General features: G+C 41.5%; 1 protein-coding gene, 13 non-coding genes and 2 pseudogenes across 14 annotated transcripts; 5 read left to right on the top strand and 11 right to left on the bottom strand.

The window, feature by feature from the left end:
• Positions 1–997: 997 nt before the first annotated feature.
• LOC131703103 (reticulon-4 receptor-like 2) lies at positions 998–9,193 on the top strand (the record flags this gene model as incomplete). The annotated part of the gene is made up of 4 exons (XM_059005969.1): positions 998–1,222; positions 1,705–1,962; positions 2,554–3,285; positions 8,975–9,193. Coding segments are annotated over 4 exons (1,434 nt in total), but the record flags the coding sequence as incomplete, so codon positions are not given.
• Positions 9,194–9,927: 734 nt separating this feature from the next.
• On the top strand, positions 9,928–10,009 carry trnas-uga (transfer RNA serine (anticodon UGA)). The gene has a single exon. It is a non-coding gene; the product is annotated as a tRNA-Ser (tRNA).
• A 170-nt stretch (positions 10,010–10,179) lies between these two features.
• Positions 10,180–10,253, bottom strand: trnai-aau (transfer RNA isoleucine (anticodon AAU)). Its single transcript has one exon. It is a non-coding gene; the product is annotated as a tRNA-Ile (tRNA).
• A 298-nt stretch (positions 10,254–10,551) lies between these two features.
• Positions 10,552–10,633, bottom strand: trnal-cag (transfer RNA leucine (anticodon CAG)). Its single transcript has one exon. It is a non-coding gene; the product is annotated as a tRNA-Leu (tRNA).
• A 678-nt stretch (positions 10,634–11,311) lies between these two features.
• Positions 11,312–11,535, bottom strand: LOC131703405 (small nucleolar RNA U3; annotated as a pseudogene).
• Positions 11,536–13,686: 2,151 nt separating this feature from the next.
• Positions 13,687–13,768, top strand: trnas-aga (transfer RNA serine (anticodon AGA)). Its single transcript has one exon. It is a non-coding gene; the product is annotated as a tRNA-Ser (tRNA).
• Positions 13,769–13,938: 170 nt separating this feature from the next.
• Positions 13,939–14,012, bottom strand: trnai-aau (transfer RNA isoleucine (anticodon AAU)). Its single transcript has one exon. It is a non-coding gene; the product is annotated as a tRNA-Ile (tRNA).
• Positions 14,013–14,310: 298 nt separating this feature from the next.
• trnal-cag (transfer RNA leucine (anticodon CAG)) lies at positions 14,311–14,392 on the bottom strand. Its single transcript has one exon. It is a non-coding gene; the product is annotated as a tRNA-Leu (tRNA).
• Positions 14,393–15,071: 679 nt separating this feature from the next.
• Positions 15,072–15,293, bottom strand: LOC131703354 (small nucleolar RNA U3). The gene has a single exon (XR_009309820.1). It is a non-coding gene; the product is annotated as a small nucleolar RNA U3 (small nucleolar RNA).
• Positions 15,294–16,840: 1,547 nt separating this feature from the next.
• trnas-aga (transfer RNA serine (anticodon AGA)) lies at positions 16,841–16,922 on the top strand. Its single transcript has one exon. It is a non-coding gene; the product is annotated as a tRNA-Ser (tRNA).
• Positions 16,923–17,445: 523 nt separating this feature from the next.
• On the bottom strand, positions 17,446–17,527 carry trnal-cag (transfer RNA leucine (anticodon CAG)). The gene has a single exon. It is a non-coding gene; the product is annotated as a tRNA-Leu (tRNA).
• Positions 17,528–18,205: 678 nt separating this feature from the next.
• On the bottom strand, positions 18,206–18,429 carry LOC131703404 (small nucleolar RNA U3; annotated as a pseudogene).
• A 2,151-nt stretch (positions 18,430–20,580) lies between these two features.
• On the top strand, positions 20,581–20,662 carry trnas-aga (transfer RNA serine (anticodon AGA)). Its single transcript has one exon. It is a non-coding gene; the product is annotated as a tRNA-Ser (tRNA).
• A 170-nt stretch (positions 20,663–20,832) lies between these two features.
• On the bottom strand, positions 20,833–20,906 carry trnai-aau (transfer RNA isoleucine (anticodon AAU)). Its single transcript has one exon. It is a non-coding gene; the product is annotated as a tRNA-Ile (tRNA).
• Positions 20,907–21,204: 298 nt separating this feature from the next.
• On the bottom strand, positions 21,205–21,286 carry trnal-cag (transfer RNA leucine (anticodon CAG)). The gene has a single exon. It is a non-coding gene; the product is annotated as a tRNA-Leu (tRNA).
• A 679-nt stretch (positions 21,287–21,965) lies between these two features.
• On the bottom strand, positions 21,966–22,188 carry LOC131703360 (small nucleolar RNA U3). Its single transcript, XR_009309826.1, has one exon. It is a non-coding gene; the product is annotated as a small nucleolar RNA U3 (small nucleolar RNA).
• Positions 22,189–22,958: the final 770 nt, after the last annotated feature.

The following is a 22,958-nucleotide window of genomic DNA, read 5'->3' as shown; positions in this document are numbered from 1 at the left end:
AGAAACACACTGAGACACACACACACATTGAGAGAGAAACACACTGAGACACACACACACATTGAGAGAGAAACACACTGAGACACACATTGAGAGAGAAACACACTGAGACACACACACACATTGAGAGAGAAACACACCAAGACACACATTGAGACACACACACATTGAGAGAGACACACACTGAGACACACACATTGAGAGAGAGACACACACACACACATTGAGAGAGACACACACTGAGACACACACACACACACAGAAACACACCGACACACACACACACACACATTGAGATAGACACACACTGAGACACACACACACATTGAGAGAGACACACACAGAGACACACACACACATATTGAGATAGAAACACACCGAGACACAGACACACATTGAGAGACATACACACACACACACACACACACACAATGAGATAGACACACACTGAGACACACACACACATTGAGAGACACACACACACACATTGAGAGAGACACACACTGAGACACACACACACACATATACACACACATTGAGATAGAAACACACCGAGACACAGACACACATTGAGACACACACACACACACACACACACACACACACACACACACACACACACACACATTGACAGTGTTCTCCTCTATTCATTGTCTTCCCTGAATTATAGAAGGCGTTCCTGTTTTTCCGAGTATTCGGGTTCTTCTATAAATGTCACCAAAGTTTCCGAGCCTCTCTCTGAGTGACTGTTCGCCCAGTCAGTTCTGTTATGTGCTGAGAACATTATATCATTGGGTCACTCGGGGTCAGGGGTCACTCTTAGAGAGATCTATGACAGACAACTGAATAAATGTTCATTGAGACATGACTTCAAATCTGTCTGTCTATTTGTTTATCTGCCTTTCTGTCTTGTCTGTCATTCTGTTTATCTATCAGTCTATCTCTCTCCCCTCCCTTCTCCTCTCTCACACTCTCTCCTCTCTCTCCCCACGCAGGCTCGGTGTCTGTCTGGCTGTTGCTCTGGCTGGCAGTCTGCTCCCCTAGCCCTGCCTATTCCTGCCCCAGGCTGTGTGTCTGTTACCCCTCCCCGATGACGGTCAGCTGCCAGTCTCAGAACTTCTCGGCGGTGCCGGCCGGCATTCCCTACGACAGCCAGAGAGTGTTCCTCCAAAACAACCGCATCACAGAGCTGCGGGCGCAGTCCTTCGGCTTCCAGACACAGGTACCATCTTGCCCTGTTCACACTTCACATTTATTTGTAACCCCCTTTTCTCCCTCAATTTATAAATTGTTTTTAAGACTATGTCTGCCTCACCACTGCTGCTGCTGCTGCTGCGATCTCCCCCGCAGTGACTCCTTCTCGGCTGGGAGAGGCTGGAGATAGACAAACGCACTCAAGCTTTTGTCTTCCGAAACAACAACGTGCAAGCCCACACAATAATCTAAATGTAATTCAATTCCAGTACTTATTTTGTTCATATATGTAGTCTTTTACAGAGTTTTTTAAACATACATATATAATTACAGGAAGGTAGGATGTCGGAGACAAATTGAAAATGTATGGGGGGGGTCCCTCTTTTAAGTGACACTATTTAACTGTCCCTTGAGTGCAGGTCTCTTAATCGAGGTTTGACTGTAACTCGAAATTGAGCTTGAAAATGATCTTCCTCTCTCTACCCCACCTCTCTCTCTCCCTCTCATCAGGTCCTGTGGCTCTACTCCAACAACATCAGCTCCATCAAACCCGATTCCTTCAGCGACATGCGAGATCTGGAGGAGCTGGACCTGGGGGATAACCCCTCCCTGCGCACCCTCCACCCTGACTCCTTCCAGGGGCTGGACAAGCTGCAGAGCCTGCACATATACCGCTGCCAGCTGGGGACCCTGCCCGGAAACATCTTCAAAAAACTCTACAGCCTGCAGTTCCTTTACCTGCAGGACAACCTGCTGCAACACATCCAGGTGAGAGAGAGAGAGAGAGTTAGACCTCCTATCTAATACAGTGCACCTCCAACCCTGCTCCTGGAGCCCCCCCCCACCCCCCCCATCCTATCTAATACAGTGTGTCTCCAACCCTGCTCCTTGAGCCCCCCCCATCCCCCCCATCCTATCTAATACAGTTTGTCTCCAACCCTGCTCCTGGAAAGCCCCCCATCCTATCTAATACAGTGTGTCTCCAACCCTGCTCCTGGAGCCCCCCCATCCTATCTAATATAGTGTGTCTCCAACCCTGCTCCTGGAGAGCCCCCTCTATCCTATCTAATACAGTGTGTCTCAATCCTGCTCCTGGAGAGCCCCCTCTATCCTATCTAATACAGTGTGTCTCAATCCTGCTCCCGGAGAGCCCCCTCTATCCTATCTAATACAGTCTGTCTCAACCCTGCTCCTGGGGGGGGAGGGGTGACAGGAGGCAGATACATACAGGAGAGCTATAACACAAATAATTTTAATTTCATAATTTAACATACAACTTTTTGGTAGTACTGAATTTTCATGTGCCAAATATCAATCTCTGTCCCTCCCCTTCCCCCTCCCTCTCTCTCCCCCTCTCAGGACAATCTCTTCTCAGACCTGGTGAATCTCACTCACCTCTTCCTCCACGGCAACCGAATCCGAGTCCTGTCTGAAAATGTCTTCAGAGGGCTGGTCAACCTGGACAGGCTCCTCCTCCATGAGAACCGAGTGCGACAGGTCAACCGCAAAGCCTTCAGGGACCTGGGTCACCTCACCACCCTGTTCCTCTTCAACAACGCCCTAACAGACCTCCCTGCTTCGGCCCTCTCCGATCTCTCGTCCCTGCAGTTCCTCAGACTCAACGGAAACCCCTGGAGCTGCTCCTGCCAGGCCCGCCCTCTCTGGGAATGGTTCCGTCAGGTCCGGATCTCCAGCTCCGAGCTCCTCTGCGCCGGTCCCGAGGAGAGGAAAGGTCTAGATTTGAGGTTCTTGAGAGAAATCGATTTCGCTCCCTGCCCCATGATGCCTTACTATCCGAGAGCCCGCGTCACTTACACCTTCAGCACCAGAACGAGATGGTGGTTCCCCAAATTGGGCAAGGCAAGCGGGGGGAATTCGGACAAATCTAAAGGCTTGGATGGAAAGAAAGGACAACAGCAAGACAACAGTTACATCAGTCCAGATAAAAGTCAAACCAAAAGTTACGAAGCTGAGTCCACATTGACGAAAGTTAAAGAGCAAGACTACTGGGAGAAATATGAAAACGAAGACTCCACTATTCGTTGTTACAAGTTGGATTGTTTGAAAGAAGCAAATGGGAAATCCAGAGGCGTTTGTCCAGACGCGTCCCTCTTTCTCCTCTCTCTCTCCCTCACTCTCACCCTCTCCCTCTCTCTCACCCTTCACTTTCTTTTTCCTGAAACCATGTGAAGAGCATTTGTGAATTTCCCCTTAAAGTCTATATTGAAAAGATATTACGATTCAATTACTGCTCTGCAGTGTTGAGTTTCCTATAGACCAGCTCTGCTCTGAAACTGCTGTGCGATAACACCGTGTAACAATTTTTTATTTTTTTTTGGTTCCTGGGTAGTAAGTGTTATTTCCTAATTGCTTATGCCTCAAAAGTATAGAAAATGGCTATTATTCCCCACAAACTTTGCTTTTGTGACCAGGACAGTGATATTTTGAAATTTACCTATTTTCCAGAACATTCCAGATAGATTCAGTGCTGAGTAAACTTGGAGTAACTTCTAGAACTTTCCAGTAATATAAATAGTAGTATAAATACAGGGGCCTTAAGCCCACCAGTTCAGTTTAGTTCCACCTGCCTAAGTGGATACATATCTGCATTTTTCTGAGATGGCATCAAGAGGCTGCAATGATGGCATTCCTGATGGGTCTCCAAGGCGGTTTTACCAAGTTTCCCTGCTATCTTTGCCTTTGGGACAGCAGGGACACCAAGGCGCACTACCACATGCGGGACTGGCCACAGCGGACCGAATTCTCTGTGGGAAGGAACAACGTCAAGTGGGAGCCACTGGTGGACCCCCGGAAGGTGCTGATGCCACCACTGCACATCAAATTGGGCCTTATGAAACAATTTGTCAGAGCTCTAGATAAGGAGTCGGCAGCCTTCAGGTACCTTCAAGACGTCTTCCCTAAGCTGTCTGAGGCAAAGGTCAAAGCCGGTGTCTTCGTCGGACCACAGATAAAGAAGATCCTGGAGTGCAATGAATTCCCCAAGAAGCTCACTAGTAAGGAGAAAGCGGCTTGGAACAGCTTTGTCGCAGTGGTTCGGGGCTTCCTGGGCAATCACAAGGCCGAAAACTATGTGGAGCTGGTTGAGACTCTGGTGAAGAACTACGGCACAATGGGCTGTAGGATGTCCCTCAAAGTCCATATCCTTGAGGCTCATCTTGATAAATTCAAGGAGAACATGGGAGTGTACTCGGAGGAGCAAGGCGAGCGCTTCCACCAGGATATACTGGACTTTGAACGCCGCTACCAAGGACAGTATAACGAGAACATGATGGGAGACTACATTTGGGGGCTGATTCGTGAAAGTGATTTACAGTATAATCGTAAATCTCGAAAAACTACTCATTTCTAAATCTTTTGTAGTCATTTTTGTATTACTTTAGTATTAATACATGTTAATTTGGATTCATATGTTGTTTTTTTCTGACTTTATGTGAACGAAAAGACACAAATTCGCCCGTTCTCATTGGAAATAGGTAAATTTCAAAATATCACTGTCCTGGTCACAAAAGCAAAGTTTGTGGGGAATAATAGCCATTTTCTATACTTCTGAGGCATAAGCAATTAGGAAATAACACTTACTACCCAGGAACAAAAATTGTGTTACATAGTGTAATGAGTCTTATTAAAACTGCTGTGCGATAATGAGTCCTATTGAAACTGCTGTGCAATAGGGAGTCTCATTGAAAATTCTGTGTGATAGGGAGTCTTATTGAAACTGCTGTGTGATAGGGAGTCTCATTGAAACTGCTGTGTGATAGGGAGTCTTACTGAAACTGCTGTGCAATAGGGAGTCTTATTGAAACTGCTGTGCGATAGGGAGTCTTATTGAAACTGCTGTGCGATTGGGAGTCTCATTGAAACTGCTGTGCAATAGGGAGTCTCATTGAAACTGTTGTGTGATAGGGAGTCTTATTGAAACTGCTGTGCAATAGGGAGTCTTATTGAAACTGCTGTGCAATAGGGAGTCTCATTGAAACTGCTGTGTGATAGGGAGTCTCATTGAAACTGCTGTGCAATAGGGAGTCTCATTGAAACTGCTGTGTGATAGGGAGTCTCATTGAAACTGCTGTGCGATAATGAGACTTATTAAAACTGCTGTGCGATAGGGAGTCTTACTGAAACTGCTGTGCAATAGGGAGTCTTACTGAAACTGCTGTGCGATAGGGAGTCTCATTGAAACTGCTGTGCAATAGGGAGTCTCATTGAAACTGCTGTGCAATAGGGAGTCTCATTGAAACTGCTGTGTGATAGGGAGTCATTGAAACTGCTGTGAAATAGGATAAGTCTCATTGAAACTGCTGTGCAATAGGGAGTCTTATTTAAACTGCTGTGCGATAATGAGACTTATTAAAACTGCTGTGTGATAGGGAGTCTCATTGAAACTGCTGTGTGGTAGGGAGTCTTATTGAAACTGCTGTGCAATAGGGAGTCTTATTGAAACTGCTGTGTGATAGGGAGTCTTACTGAAACTGCTGTGAAATAGGGAGTCTCATTGAAACTGCTGTGCAATATTGAGTCTCATTGAAACTGCTGTGAAATAGGATGAGTCTCATTGAAACTGCTGTGCAATAGGGAGTCTTATTTAAACTGCTGTGCAATAGGGAGTCTCATTGAAACTGCTGTGCAATAGGGAGTCTGATTGAAACTTCTGTGAAATAGGATGAGTCTCATTGAAACTACTGTGCAATAGGGAGTCTTATTGAAACTGCTGTGCAATAGGGAGTCTTATTGAAACTGCTGTGCAATAGGGAGTCTCATTGAAACTGCTGTGCAATATTGAGTCTCATTGAAACTGCTGTGAAATAGGATGAGTCTCATTGAAACTGCTGTGCAATAGGGAGTCTTATTTAAACTGCTGTGCAATAGGGAGTCTCATTGAAACTGCTGTGCAATAGGGAGTCTCATTGAAACTGTTGTGTGATAGGGAGTCTTACTGAAACTGCTGTGCGATAGGCAGTCTTATTGAAACTGCTGTGCGATAGGGAGTCTCATTGAAACTGCTGTGCAATAGGGAGTCTTATTGAAACTGCTGTGCAATAGGGAGTCTTATTGAAACTGCTGTGCGATAGGGAGTCTCATTGAAACTGCTGTGCAATAGGGAGTCTTATTGAAACTGCTGTGTGATAGGGAGTCTTATTGAAACTGCTGTGTGATAGGGAGTCTCATTGAAACTGCTGTGCGATAGGGAGTCTCATTGAAAGTGTTTGAGAGAGACCCAGGGAAAGCACTGTTTTAAAAGGAACTAATCTAAAAAGTTATATAAAAAATGAAATTGTGTCTTTCCTATAGACTTGCTCTGTACAGCTCTGCAGTGTTGATCTCTCTTTCCTTTTAACCTGTTCTGTACAGCTCTGCAGTGTTGAGTTTCCTACAGACCTGCTCTGTGCAGCTCTGCAGTGTTGTTTTCTATAGACCTGCTCTGTGCAGCTCTGCAGTGTTGAGTTTAATATAGACCTGCTCTGTGCAGCTCTGCAGTGTTGAGTTTCCTATAGACCTGCTCTGTGCAGCTCTGCAGTGTTGAGTTTCCTATAGACCTGCTCTGTGCAGCTCTGCAGTGTTGGTTCCTATAGACCAGCTGTGTGCAGCTCTGCAGTGTTGAGTTTCCTATAGACCTGCTCTGTGCAGCTCTGCAGTGTTATTTTCTATAGACCTGCTCTGTGCAGCTCTGCAGTGTTGAGTTTCCTATAGACCTGCTCTGTGCAGCTCTGCAGTGATGAGTTTCCTATAGACCTGCTCTGTGCAGCTCTGTTCATAATGAATTACAAATTACACTTCTTTTAAAGTCTTTTGCCATTTCTTTCCCAGTTTTATGTCTCTCTCTCTCTTTGACTTTCTTAATTGCTACGAAAATCCCTACAAAATATTCTGCAACTGTTTTAAGATGTTTAAAGATGATATATATATATATATATATATATATATATATATATATATATATATATATATATATACAAAATGTGTTTCAGATGTTACAATTTGAAACTGTTTTCTTTTTAGTTTGGAATTGCGTGTATTTTATTTAATTTAAGTGCAAAATGACTTTTTTTTTTTGAAGGGACTGGTCCATTTAGATGCAGTCAAAGAGAGGGGTGAGGGAGTTTGGACTAGTAATAATATTGTAATAATAATAATAATAATAATAATAATAATAATAATAATAATAATAATAATAATAATAATATGCACAATAGCCTTAGACCAATCACCCCCTATACTAACTATAATGGACTGTTCCGTGTTACTTTGTACTTTTTTTTTTTAAAAGGTGTTGAATTGACTGAATTTGTGTAATTTTAGGAATTTGTTTATAAAGTTGTGTATTGATTTTTTCATTTATGTATTTATTTGTTTATTTCGTTCATTCATTTTCATAAGTGTTATTTCTCAGGAATTTAAGATTTACAACATTTTATGGATTTTAAAAACAGCACTGTACTGTACTGGAGATCTGAGAGCCAGCTAATTCAATACAGTCCAGTCTAATCTAACAGCACGGCACTGTACTGGGGATCTGAGAGCCAGCTAATTCAATACAGTCCAGTCTAATCTAACAGCACTGTACTGTACTGGAGATATGAGAGCCAGCTAATTCAATACAGTCCAGTCTAATCTAACAGCACGGTACTGTACTGGGGATCTGAGAGCCAGCTAATTCAATACAGTCCAGTCTAGTCTAACAGCACTGTACTGTACTGGGGATCTGAGAGCCAGCTAATTCAATACAGTCCAGTCTAGTCTAACAGCACTGTACTGTACTGGGGATCTGAGAGCCAGCTAATTCAATACAGTCCAGTCTAATCTAACAGCACTGTACTGTACTGGAGATATGAGAGCCAGCTAATTCAATACAGTCCAGTCTAATCTAACAGCACTGTACTGTACTGTACTGGACATTTTGGTAGGGAATGTGTTCACATGCGACAATTGACAAGCTCTTACCAAGATGGCAGCCCAACAACAAACAGAAAAAAAACCGAAAAGATATTTTAACTATTGTCATTCTTTTAACAAAAAAAAAACATTCCGTGTTGTATTGTGTTGTATTTTTATGTATTTTTGTAAAAAAAAAAAACATGTTGAATAAATGCTTTATTTTAAAAAAAAAAACCTAAAAAAACACCTTTTGTGTTTCCTCTTTTCAAGCAAAATCCAATGGGACTTTATTTGATTTCATGCGAAACACACATACATCAAATATATTTCTGTCAATAAAAACATAATTCTTAAAGGTTATTAAATTAGTTTTATCTTTTCTTAATGAATGTCTTTTAAATTTGTAAAATTATAACCCATTAAAATAGAACAAATCGACAGAAATTAATGCATTTGTCGCTCGTTACCCTTTTTCATTTTTTTATTATTATAAAGTCCAGCCACTGTAAAATATCAGAAATTATCGCGATCGCTAAAACCCAGCCCATCACTGATGCATCATGGGAACAAAGAACAGTCGTTTGAATTTGAATACGAATATATTCAATATTTGACCAAAAAAGAGGGGATATGGCAGGTTGACAAGTAAGAGAATAATCTTTTTTTATTGTATTTTCTTAATTAAACAGGAAATAGAAAACTTTTTTTTTTCTCAGCGTCTTTTCTGTGTTTTCAACGTGTTGTGTTGTCAGGATACCGTACACACTTAACTCGCTGTCAAAAATAGATTTTTTGAAGCTTAACTATTTAATTTATTTTTTTGTAATATTTTAAAAAATTCTCCCAATTTGGAATATCCAATTGTTTTTTTATGGCGCTGCTGCAGCTTCCCGTATCGACTCGGGAGAACGAAGACTCATCATGCGCATCCTCTGAAACAAACGCCGTCAGCCACCCTCCTCTTGTCACACTGCAACAGCAAAGCCAGCCGCACCTGGCTGTAGCGGTGTTTGAGGAAACGCAGTTCTGCCCACAACTCGCAGGAGACCGGTCGCCACAGGAGTTGCTGGAGCTTGTTGAGACAATGATTACCAAGCTGACCTAAACCCTCCCACCCGGGTGGCACTCTGCCAACTGTGCGCCGCCCCCTCGGCGTTCCTGTCGGCGATGGCATAGTCTGGATTGGAACCAGCGATCTCCAGGCTATAAGGCACACCTTGCAATTCAGATGAAGCGCCTCAGCTGGATGCGCCACGCTCCCCCCAACAATTCAGCAATTCAGTAGGCTACGTTTGACCCGTTCAGTTAATCAGTGCAGTGTTTTTCACTAGTTTTCTGTTAGGTTATCATCTGTTTTCTTTCTCAGTATTAGCCGTGATTTCCTGGAAAATGTGACAGTGGCGACCTGCAAGTTTGGTCCATCCATAATTAAATACTCTACTGCAGTTACTGCTTGCTCTTAAATATAACTCTATTTAATGTATTGCCGCTGCTCTTATTTAAACTGCCTTTACATTGATTTCCACATTCCATTTTGCACTCGTTATTCGTCCGATTTGATCTCCATTCTGCTTCCAAGCTGATGGCTGGGAAGCCTATTGTTTCTGTTAGGATTAAATAGCTACGTATTTTGAAATAAAGATGTATTCATTATTATGAACGTTAACAGAAAGTATATTGTATTTACTTTTCCCATGTGTGCTTGCCTTGTACAAATCTGACAGTTTCAACAAAGGCATTTGACTTGGGTTCATTAGTTAGCCTATACTGCCATCTACAGCATTACTGCGGAAGCCGTTTACTTCTTTTGGATATTTTCACAATTAACCGTGCGAGCATGTAGTCGTGGCCGAGTGGTTAAGGCGATGGACTTGAAATCCATTGGGGTTTCCCCGCGCAGGTTCGAATCCTGCCGACTACGTAAGCTTTGTTTTTAATTGATTGTATGTGTTCATTGTTAATACATGTTTAAAGCACAGGAAGTCTGAAATATTACTGGTTGTACTTCATATCGCTTCGGTTCATTTTGTTAAAGAATGTTCATTTTGGCACCATTACAAATGCTGTGGTTTCTTTAAAGAAGAAAAGCCATGGCCCGTACGGGGATCAAACCCGCAACCTTGGCGTTATTAGCACCATGCTCTAACCAACTGAGCTAACCGGCCACACACTCAAAACTTGATACTAGAACCCGAGGAAAATAAGTCCTGCGGACATTATGATTGTTCTACCAAGATGTTCTCATGTTAAACTGAACAATAACACATTCAAAGTATTGGAAAGGCATAATTAGAGGCCTCGTCATAATGAGGCAGTTTAACAGTGTGAAGGATGTGGTGAGGTGCAGGCTTGCGGTGACTTTCTCTCATTTAACGACCTTGTGATTTGAATACTAACAAGAAAAACAAATCAAATTACCAAGCATTCGGTGGACGTTTTAAGAAATAAATGAACAAAAAGGTTTGTCAGAAGTGGGATTCGAACCCACGCCTCCAGAGAGACTGCGACCTGAACGCAGCGCCTTAGACCGCTCGGCCATCCTGACTTACACCGACGACTTTGCACAACACTGCAGTACACTGCTGAACCTCCAATGTCTGACGCTACAGTAAATCACCTGGTGTGTGCGTGAACTTATTCTTTTTCTGTTTATATTAAGGAGGGCGACCTGTTTCGTTGCATTCTATATGGGATCACAAGGACACTCCTCTTACAGACAGAAAATTTACGGCAAACAGAGCGATCGCTTCACGGTTAGAAACAAATCAGAACAGTCTGTTAGCAAATTAACTTCATGAAAAAAACACACAGGCATTACATAAATGTTACAGATATGTTTCGTAGACACAAAAGTTGTAACATAATTGAGTACATTTGTAAACTATCCGCCAGTAACAGACATTATCTCACATTATCTCTAGTTTCAAACGCATTATCACAGGCGGCACAATTACGACATGGAAAAAATCCAGTATATTTGTCCAGTACACCGAGATCTCTCGAACGTTTCAATGAGTCAGCCCTTAATAAACACACTCCGTGTTCATTTCTGTGTATATGACATTGTCTATACACAATACCTGCCATGTAAGCCTATTGGTATCAAACCGATCACAATTAATGTGATCCGTGTTTTCAGTCAGAATGATAGTTTTAATCAATCGTCGAAAAAGCAGCAGTGCTTTGCAACTGTAGTTCGTCTTGCGTACCTTTAGGAAAGATACCCACTCAGAACGTGTCCGCTTCCTCCAGCCCCCTAAGGAACACTGGAGGGGTCATCAATAACAGGGAGCAGTTGGCCAAAAAAAAAAAAACAAACACTCGCTGTCTCCTTCACGCTCAAAAACGAACACTCTCACTCTTCCTCGTGGATAGCGAGTCCAAACACTTTATAAACGCATTTCGCTGGCAAATCACTATAGAAATGATCCCGGAAAGTATTGTTTTATGGGCAAGTGGCCGACCGTCTCCCTCCAACTCTGAGTGGCACCGGTAGCTGTGCCGCTGACAAATAGACAGGAGCTTTCATATAATGCAATTGCTGTTGCCCAGTGAGGTGTTACAACAACATTTCAAACTCATTCCAAACTGCAGGCGGTTAAAAGCTAAATTGGGTTCAAGTTTCTCGTATGATTTAAAAAGTAGGAGCCAGTTGCCTCATTTCAATTGTCTGCCTTCCTCCTTTGCACTGTGAAGTCTATCAAATTTGTGCTTAAAATCTGAATACGATTCCCATTTGAATCGTGTATATTTGGTTTCCATTTTAGCAATATGCATACACACTGTTCTGTTGAGCTCCCAGGGTGTTATCTAATAAAACACCATAATCGGTTAGCACGATCGGCTGTTAATCGAAATTTTGGTGTTTCAAGCCCACGCAGAGATGATGCTTTTTGCATTTCTTTATCGCATTAGAAAATGGCACTATAATACGTTTTTATTTCCTCCAATTACACTAAAGAAAAAATGTGCTGTTTTTTTAATTCAAAAAATTAATTAAGAACAAATAACCCTAGTCGTGCTGTATACAAAAACCCGGTATCGAAGCAGGGACCGTTACAGTCTAACGCTCTCCCAACTGAGCTATTTCAGCTTGACGCGATGTTGCTATCGAGACAGCATTCTTTTCGTCACTCGCCTTTTTGTCAAGCCAGTAAACCTGCATGTAATGAGAAACGTTCAACAGTTCGGAAACACCACAATAGAATCCAATGCCTTTGCAAATGTGTTTCCAAACTGTTAGTTTTTCTCCCAAATGCGGTTTCTCAAAAAATGGTTTTGCCTACTTTTTATTATTATTATTACTTTTTCCAGAGTAAGACCAAAAGGCAAACATCCAGGAAATAGTTAAACACTGCTACAGCGCTTGAACTGTCTCAGCAAACGTTTAGCTCTAAAACGTGTACATTAAAAGTCTATTAACATCTTTAACACAATCATCTGTGTTCCAATAGCGGTTAATCCACATGGTGATCAATAAAGTGAATGCTGGCTTTGTTCACATATTCGCAAGACGTTTTCACGATTCACGCATATTCTGAACAAGCACACTAGAATATGGTAATGAAAGGAAAGGAAAATAACTGCTTTATTGGCTCTGGTCTTGTATCGTCACCTTGATTACTGTCCGTAAGAAAGTGGCATTAATCAAAAACCTAATTATGTAAGGTTCCCAATGCGCAAATACGCAGCATAATTAAACTTCTTCACAATCTTAAATCTTCCCACATGAATGTCAAATACGTACTGACAAGTACGGCCCTTTCCCAGTGTAACACTCTGCTGTGTTTGAACAGCAACGATGGCTTGGATATGATGTATTAAACCACGATACTATTGTTCCCACTTTCTTTATTACTACCAAATGTGCTTTTCGCGTCAGCCCTTGTGGCCTAATGGATAAGGCACTGGCTTTCTAAGCCATGGATTGTGGTTTCGAGTCCCATCTGGGGTGTGATTTTGTTATAGGAGGCTGTGTGGTCCAGTGGTTAAAGATAAAGGGCTTTTAACCAGGAGGTCCCCCGGTACAAATCCCACCTCAGCCACTGACTCATTGTGTGACCCTGAGCAAGTCACTTAACCTCCTTGTGCTCCGTTTTTCGGGTGAGATGTAAATGTAAGTGACTCTACAGCTGATGCATAGTTCACACACCCTAGTCTCTGTAAGTTGCCATGTATAATAAAAACGAACATAATTATGGTATGTTTTATTAGCATGAAATACTTTGTAGATCTTGTTATCTGCTAAGTCCGCTCACGCTAGCCAGAACGTGCTCGAGTGCTCTGGCAACAGCCATGAAGCAAGTCGATTTTTCAGTTCAATTAAATAACTACTTTGTTTTTGTGGATGGGGGTGTTTCTTGAAAAGATCAGTTAAATAGCTACGTATTTTGAAATAAAGATGTATTCATTATTATGAACGTTAACAAAAATTATATTTTATTTACATTTCCCACGTGTGCTTGCATTGTACAAATCTGACAGTTTCAACAAAGACATTTGACTTCGGTTCATTAGTTAGCCTATACTGCCATCTACAGCATTACTACGGGTTTCGTTTACTTCTTTTGGATATTTCACAAATAATTGTGCGAGCATGTAGTCGTGGCCGAGTGGTTAAGGCGATGGACTAGAAATCCATTGGGGTTTCCCCGCGCAGGTTCGAATCCTGCCGACTACGTAAGCTTTGTTTTTAATTGATTGTATGTGCTCATTGTTAATACATGTTTAAAGCTGAGGAAGTCTGAAATATTACTGGTTGTACTTCATATCGCTTCGGTTCATTTTGTTAAAGAATGTTCATTTTGGCACCATTAGAAATGCTGTGGTTTCTTTAAAGAAGAAAAGCCGTGGCCCGTACGGGGATCGAACCCGCGACCTTGGCGTTATTAGCACCACGCTCTAACCAACTGAGCTAACCGGCCACACACTCAAAACTTGATACTAGAACCCGAGGAAAATAAGTCCTGCGGACATTATGATTGTTCTACCAAGATGTTCTCATGTTAAACTGAACAATAACACATTCAAAGTATTGGAAAGGCATAATTAGAGGCCTCGTCATAATGAGGCAGTTTAACAGTGTGAAGGATGTGGTGAGGTGCAGGCTTGCGGTGACTTTCTCTCATTTAACGACCTTGTGATTTGAATACTAACAAGAAAAACAAATCAAATTACCAAGCATTCGGTGGACGTTTTAAGAAATAAATAAACAAACAGATTTGTCAGAAGTGGGATTCGAACCCACGCCTCCAGAGAGACTGCGACCTGAACGCAGCGCCTTAGACCGCTCGGCCATCCTGACTTACACTGACGACTTTGCACAACACTGCAGTACACTGCTGAACCTCCCATGTCTGACGCTACAGTAAATCACCTGGGGTGTGTGTGAACTTATTCTTTATCTGTTTATATTAAGGAGGGCGACCTGTTTCGTCGCATTCTATATGGGATCACAAGGACACTCCTCTTACAGACAGAAAATTTACGGCAAACAGAGCGATCGCTTCACGGTTAGAAACAAATCAGAACAGTCTGTTAGCAAATTAACTTCATGAAAAAAACACACAGGCATTACATAAATGTTACAGATATGTTTCGTAGACACAAAAGTTGTAACATAATTGAGTACATTTGTAAACTATCCGCCAGTAACAGACATTATCTCACATTATCTCTAGTTTCAAACGCATTATCACAGGCGGCACAATTACGACATGGAAAAAATCCAGTATATTTGTCCAGTACACCTAGATCTCTCGAACATTAAAATGAGTCAGCCCTTAAAAAAACACTGTCCGTGTTCATTTCTATGTATATGACATTGTCTATACACAATACCTGTCATGTAAGCCTATTGGTATCAAACCGATCACAATTAATGTGATCCGTGTTTTCAGTCAGATTGATAGTTTTAATCAATCATCGAAAAAGCAGCAGTGCTTTGCAACTGTAGTTCGTCTTGCGTACCTTTAGGCAAGATACCCACTCAGAACGTGTCTGCTTCCTCCAGCCCCCTAAGGAACACTGGAGCGGTCATCAATAACAGGGAGCAGTTGGCCAAAAAAAAAAAAAAACACTCGCTGTCTCCTTCACGCTCAAAAACGAACACTCTCACTCTTCCTCGTGGATAGCGAGTCCAAACACTTTATAAACGCATTTCGCTGGCAAATCACTATAGAAATGATCCCGGAAAGTATTGTTTTATGGGCAAGTGGCCGACCGTCTCCCTCCAACTCTGAGTGGCACCGGTAGCTGTGCCGCTGACAAATAGACAGGAGCTTTCATATAATGCAATTGCTGTTGCCCAGTGAGGTGTTACAACAACATTTCAAACTCATTCCAAACTGCAGGCGGTTAAAAGCTAAATTGGGTTCAAGTTTCTCGTATGATTTAAAAAGTAGGAGCCAGTTGCCTCATTTGCATTGTCTGCCTTCCTCCTTTGCACTGTGAAGTCTATCAAATTTGTGCTTAAAATCTGAATACGATTCCCATTTGAATCGTATATATTTGGTTTCCATTTTAGCTCTATGCATACACACTGTTCTGTTGAGACTCCCAAGGTGTTATGTAATAAAACACCATAATCGGTTAGCACGTTGGGCTGTTAATCGAAATTTTGGTGTTTCAAGCCCACGCAGAGATGATGCTTTTTGCATTTCTTTATCGCATTAGAAAATGGCACTATAATACGTTTTTATTTCCTCCAATTACACTGAAGAAAAAAATGTGCTGTTTTTTTAATTCAAAAAATTAATTAAGAAAAAATAGCCCTAGTCGTGCTGTTTGCAAAAACCCGGGATCGAAGCAGGGACCGTTACAGTCTGAGCTATTTCAGTTGGACGCGATTTTGCTATCCAGGCCGCATTCTTTTCGTCAATCGCCTTTTTGTCAAGCCAGTAAACCTGCATGTAATGAGAAACGTTCAACAGTTCGGAAACACCACAATAGAATCCAATGCCTTTGCAAATGTGTTTCCAAACTGTTAGTTTTTCTCCCAAATGTGGTTTCTCAAAAAATGGTTTTGCCTACTTTTTATTATTATTATTACTTTTTCCAGAGTAAGACCAAAAGGCAAACATCCAGGAAATAGTTAAACACTGCTACAGGGCTTGAACTGTCTCAACAAACGTTTAGTGGTTAAAGATAAAGGGCTTTTAACCAGGAGGTCCCCCGGTACAAATCCCACCTCAGCCACTGACTCATTGTGTGACCCTGAGCAAGTCACTTAACCTCCTTGTGCTCCGTTTTTCGGGTGAGATGTAAATGTAAGTGACTCTACAGCTGATGCATAGTTCACACACCCTAGTCTCTGTAAGTTGCCATGTGTATAATAAAAACGAACATAATTATGGTATGTTTTATTAGCATGAAATACTTTGTAGATCTTGTTATCTGCTAAGTCCGCTCACGCTAGCCAGAACGTGCTCGAGTGCTCTGGCAACAGCCATGAAGCAAGTCAATTTTTCAGTTCAATTAAATAACTACTTTGTTTTTGTGGATGGGGGTGTTTCTTGAAAAGATCAGTTAAATAGCTACGTATTTTGAAATAAAGATGTATTCATTATTATGAACGTTAACAAAAATTATATTTTATTTACATTTCCCACGTGTGCTTGCATTGTACAAATCTGACAGTTTCAACAAAGACATTTGACTTCGGTTCATTAGTTAGCCTATACTGCCATCTACAGCATTACTACGGGTTTCGTTTACTTCTTTTGGATATTTTCACAAATAATCGTCCGAGCATGTAGTCGTGGCCGAGTGGTTAAGGCGATGGACTAGAAATCCATTGGGGTTTCCCCGCGCAGGTTCGAATCCTGCCGACTACGTAAGCTTTGTTTTTAATTGATTGTATGTGCTCATTGTTAATACATGTTTAAAGCTCAGGAAGTCTGAAATATTACTGGTTGTACTTCATATCGCTTCGGTTCATTTTGTTAAAGAATGTTCATTTTGGCACCATTACAAATGCTGTGGTTTCTTTAAAGAAGAAAAGCCGTGGCCCGACCTTGGCGTTATTAGCACCACGCTCTAACCAACTGAGCTAACCGGCCACACACTCAAAACTTGATACTAGAACCCGAGGAAAATAAGTCCTGCGGACATTATGATTGTTCTACCAAGATGTTCTCATGTTAAACTGAACAATAACACATTCAAAGTATTGGAAAGGCATAATTAGAGGCCTCGTCATAATGAGGCAGTTTAACAGTGTGAAGGATGTGGTGAGGTGCAGGCTTGCGGTGACTTTCTCTCATTTAACGACCTTGTGATTTGAATACTAACAAGAAAAACAAATCAAATTACCAAGCATTCGGTGGACGTTTTAAGAAATAAATGAACAAAAAGGTTTGTCAGAAGTGGGATTCGAACCCACGCCTCCAGAGAGACTGCGACCTGAACGCAGCGCCTTAGACCGCTCGGCCATCCTGACTTACACCGACGACTTTGCACAACACTGCAGTACACTGCTGAACCTCCAATGTCTGACGCTACAGTAAATCACCTGGTGTGTGCGTGAACTTATTCTTTTTCTGTTTATATTAAGGAGGGCGACCTGTTTCGTCGCATTCTATATGGGATCACAAGGACACTCCTCTTACAGACAGAAAATTTACGGCAAACAGAGCGATCGCTTCACGGTTAGAAACAAATCAGAACAGTCTGTTAGCAAATTAACTTCATGAAAAAAACACACAGGCATTACATAAATGTTACAGATATGTTTCGTAGACACAAAAGTTGTAACATAATTGAGTACATTTGTAAACTATCCGCCAGTAACAGACATTATCTCACATTATCTCTAGTTTCAAACGCATTATCACAGGCGGCACAATTACGACATGGAAAAAATCCAGTATATTTGTCCAGTACACCGAGATCTCTCGAACGTTTCAATGAGTCAGCCCTTAATAAACACACTCCGTGTTCATTTCTGTGTATATGACATTGTCTATACACAATACCTGCCATGTAAGCCTATTGGTATCAAACCGATCACAATTAATGTGATCCGTGTTTTCAGTCAGAATGATAGTTTTAATCAATCGTCGAAAAAGCAGCAGTGCTTTGCAACTGTAGTTCGTCTTGCGTACCTTTAGGAAAGATACCCACTCAGAACGTGTCCGCTTCCTCCAGCCCCCTAAGGAACACTGGAGGGGTCATCAATAACAGGGAGCAGTTGGCCAAAAAAAAAAAAACAAACACTCGCTGTCTCCTTCACGCTCAAAAACGAACACTCTCACTCTTCCTCGTGGATAGCGAGTCCAAACACTTTATAAACGCATTTCGCTGGCAAATCACTATAGAAATGATCCCGGAAAGTATTGTTTTATGGGCAAGTGGCCGACCGTCTCCCTCCAACTCTGAGTGGCACCGGTAGCTGTGCCGCTGACAAATAGACAGGAGCTTTCATATAATGCAATTGCTGTTGCCCAGTGAGGTGTTACAACAACATTTCAAACTCATTCCAAACTGCAGGCGGTTAAAAGCTAAATTGGGTTCAAGTTTCTCGTATGATTTAAAAAGTAGGAGCCAGTTGCCTCATTTCAATTGTCTGCCTTCCTCCTTTGCACTGTGAAGTCTATCAAATTTGTGCTTAAAATCTGAATACGATTCCCATTTGAATCGTGTATATTTGGTTTCCATTTTAGCAATATGCATACACACTGTTCTGTTGAGCTCCCAGGGTGTTATCTAATAAAACACCATAATCGGTTAGCACGATCGGCTGTTAATCGAAATTTTGGTGTTTCAAGCCCACGCAGAGATGATGCTTTTTGCATTTCTTTATCGCATTAGAAAATGGCACTATAATACGTTTTTATTTCCTCCAATTACACTAAAGAAAAAATGTGCTGTTTTTTTAATTCAAAAAATTAATTAAGAACAAATAACCCTAGTCGTGCTGTATACAAAAACCCGGTATCGAAGCAGGGACCGTTACAGTCTAACGCTCTCCCAACTGAGCTATTTCAGCTTGACGCGATGTTGCTATCGAGACAGCATTCTTTTCGTCACTCGCCTTTTTGTCAAGCCAGTAAACCTGCATGTAATGAGAAACGTTCAACAGTTCGGAAACACCACAATAGAATCCAATGCCTTTGCAAATGTGTTTCCAAACTGTTAGTTTTTCTCCCAAATGCGGTTTCTCAAAAAATGGTTTTGCCTACTTTTTATTATTATTATTACTTTTTCCAGAGTAAGACCAAAAGGCAAACATCCAGGAAATAGTTAAACACTGCTACAGCGCTTGAACTGTCTCAGCAAACGTTTAGCTCTAAAACGTGTACATTAAAAGTCTATTAACATCTTTAACACAATCATCTGTGTTCCAATAGCGGTTAATCCACATGGTGATCAATAAAGTGAATGCTGGCTTTGTTCACATATTCGCAAGACGTTTTCACGATTCACGCATATTCTGAACAAGCACACTAGAATATGGTAATGAAAGGAAAGGAAAATAACTGCTTTATTGGCTCTGGTCTTGTATCGTCACCTTGATTACTGTCCGTAAGAAAGTGGCATTAATCAAAAACCTAATTATGTAAGGTTCCCAATGCGCAAATACGCAGCATAATTAAACTTCTTCACAATCTTAAATCTTCCCACATGAATGTCAAATACGTACTGACAAGTACGGCCCTTTCCCAGTGTAACACTCTGCTGTGTTTGAACAGCAACGATGGCTTGGATATGATGTATTAAACCACGATACTATTGTTCCCACTTTCTTTATTACTACCAAATGTGCTTTTCGCGTCAGCCCTTGTGGCCTAATGGATAAGGCACTGGCTTTCTAAGCCATGGATTGTGGTTTCGAGTCCCATCTGGGGTGTGATTTTGTTATAGGAGGCTGTGTGGTCCAGTGGTTAAAGATAAAGGGCTTTTAACCAGGAGGTCCCCCGGTACAAATCCCACCTCAGCCACTGACTCATTGTGTGACCCTGAGCAAGTCACTTAACCTCCTTGTGCTCCGTTTTTCGGGTGAGATGTAAATGTAAGTGACTCTACAGCTGATGCATAGTTCACACACCCTAGTCTCTGTAAGTTGCCATGTATAATAAAAACGAACATAATTATGGTATGTTTTATTAGCATGAAATACTTTGTAGATCTTGTTATCTGCTAAGTCCGCTCACGCTAGCCAGAACGTGCTCGAGTGCTCTGGCAACAGCCATGAAGCAAGTCGATTTTTCAGTTCAATTAAATAACTACTTTGTTTTTGTGGATGGGGGTGTTTCTTGAAAAGATCAGTTAAATAGCTACGTATTTTGAAATAAAGATGTATTCATTATTATGAACGTTAACAAAAATTATATTTTATTTACATTTCCCACGTGTGCTTGCATTGTACAAATCTGACAGTTTCAACAAAGACATTTGACTTCGGTTCATTAGTTAGCCTATACTGCCATCTACAGCATTACTACGGGTTTCGTTTACTTCTTTTGGATATTTCACAAATAATTGTGCGAGCATGTAGTCGTGGCCGAGTGGTTAAGGCGATGGACTAGAAATCCATTGGGGTTTCCCCGCGCAGGTTCGAATCCTGCCGACTACGTAAGCTTTGTTTTTAATTGATTGTATGTGCTCATTGTTAATACATGTTTAAAGCTCAGGAAGTCTGAAATATTACTGGTTGTACTTCATATCGCTTCGGTTCATTTTGTTAAAGAATGTTCATTTTGGCACCATTAGAAATGCTGTGGTTTCTTTAAAGAAGAAAAGCCGTGGCCCGTACGGGGATCGAACCCGCGACCTTGGCGTTATTAGCACCACGCTCTAACCAACTGAGCTAACCGGCCACACACTCAAAACTTGATACTAGAACCCGAGGAAAATAAGTCCTGCGGACATTATGATTGTTCTACCAAGATGTTCTCATGTTAAACTGAACAATAACACATTCAAAGTATTGGAAAGGCATAATTAGAGGCCTCGTCATAATGAGGCAGTTTAACAGTGTGAAGGATGTGGTGAGGTGCAGGCTTGCGGTGACTTTCTCTCATTTAACGACCTTGTGATTTGAATACTAACAAGAAAAACAAATCAAATTACCAAGCATTCGGTGGACGTTTTAAGAAATAAATAAACAAACAGATTTGTCAGAAGTGGGATTCGAACCCACGCCTCCAGAGAGACTGCGACCTGAACGCAGCGCCTTAGACCGCTCGGCCATCCTGACTTACACTGACGACTTTGCACAACACTGCAGTACACTGCTGAACCTCCCATGTCTGACGCTACAGTAAATCACCTGGGGGGTGTGTGAACTTATTCTTTATCTGTTTATATTAAGGAGGGCGACCTGTTTCGTCGCATTCTATATGGGATCACAAGGACACTCCTCTTACAGACAGAAAATTTACGGCAAACAGAGCGATCGCTTCACGGTTAGAAACAAATCAGAACAGTCTGTTAGCAAATTAACTTCATGAAAAAAACACACAGGCATTACATAAATGTTACAGATATGTTTCGTAGACACAAAAGTTGTAACATAATTGAGTACATTTGTAAACTATCCGCCAGTAACAGACATTATCTCACATTATCTCTAGTTTCAAACGCATTATCACAGGCGGCACAATTACGACATGGAAAAAATCCAGTATATTTGTCCAGTACACCTAGATCTCTCGAACATTAAAATGAGTCAGCCCTTAAAAAAACACTGTCCGTGTTCATTTCTATGTATATGACATTGTCTATACACAATACCTGTCATGTAAGCCTATTGGTATCAAACCGATCACAATTAATGTGATCCGTGTTTTCAGTCAGATTGATAGTTTTAATCAATCATCGAAAAAGCAGCAGTGCTTTGCAACTGTAGTTCGTCTTGCGTACCTTTAGGCAAGATACCCACTCAGAACGTGTCTGCTTCCTCCAGCCCCCTAAGGAACACTGGAGCGGTCATCAATAACAGGGAGCAGTTGGCCAAAAAAAAAAAAAAAACACTCGCTGTCTCCTTCACGCTCAAAAACGAACACTCTCACTCTTCCTCGTGGATAGCGAGTCCAAACACTTTATAAACGCATTTCGCTGGCAAATCACTATAGAAATGATCCCGGAAAGTATTGTTTTATGGGCAAGTGGCCGACCGTCTCCCTCCAACTCTGAGTGGCACCGGTAGCTGTGCCGCTGACAAATAGACAGGAGCTTTCATATAATGCAATTGCTGTTGCCCAGTGAGGTGTTACAACAACATTTCAAACTCATTCCAAACTGCAGGCGGTTAAAAGCTAAATTGGGTTCAAGTTTCTCGTATGATTTAAAAAGTAGGAGCCAGTTGCCTCATTTGCATTGTCTGCCTTCCTCCTTTGCACTGTGAAGTCTATCAAATTTGTGCTTAAAATCTGAATACGATTCCCATTTGAATCGTATATATTTGGTTTCCATTTTAGCTCTATGCATACACACTGTTCTGTTGAGACTCCCAAGGTGTTATGTAATAAAACACCATAATCGGTTAGCACGTTGGGCTGTTAATCGAAATTTTGGTGTTTCAAGCCCACGCAGAGATGATGCTTTTTGCATTTCTTTATCGCATTAGAAAATGGCACTATAATACGTTTTTATTTCCTCCAATTACACTGAAGAAAAAAATGTGCTGTTTTTTTAATTCAAAAAATTAATTAAGAAAAAATAGCCCTAGTCGTGCTGTTTGCAAAAACCCGGGATCGAAGCAGGGACCGTTACAGTCTGAGCTATTTCAGTTGGACGCGATTTTGCTATCCAGGCCGCATTCTTTTCGTCAATCGCCTTTTTGTCAAGCCAGTAAACCTGCATGTAATGAGAAACGTTCAACAGTTCGGAAACACCACAATAGAATCCAATGCCTTTGCAAATGTGTT

This window comes from Acipenser ruthenus, chromosome 32 (genome assembly GCF_902713425.1).
Source record: "Acipenser ruthenus chromosome 32, fAciRut3.2 maternal haplotype, whole genome shotgun sequence".
In the NCBI taxonomy this organism is placed as follows: domain Eukaryota; kingdom Metazoa; phylum Chordata; class Actinopteri; order Acipenseriformes; family Acipenseridae; genus Acipenser; species Acipenser ruthenus.
Note: the sequence above shows the minus strand (reverse complement) of the source record. Positions and strands in the feature narration are given on the sequence as shown.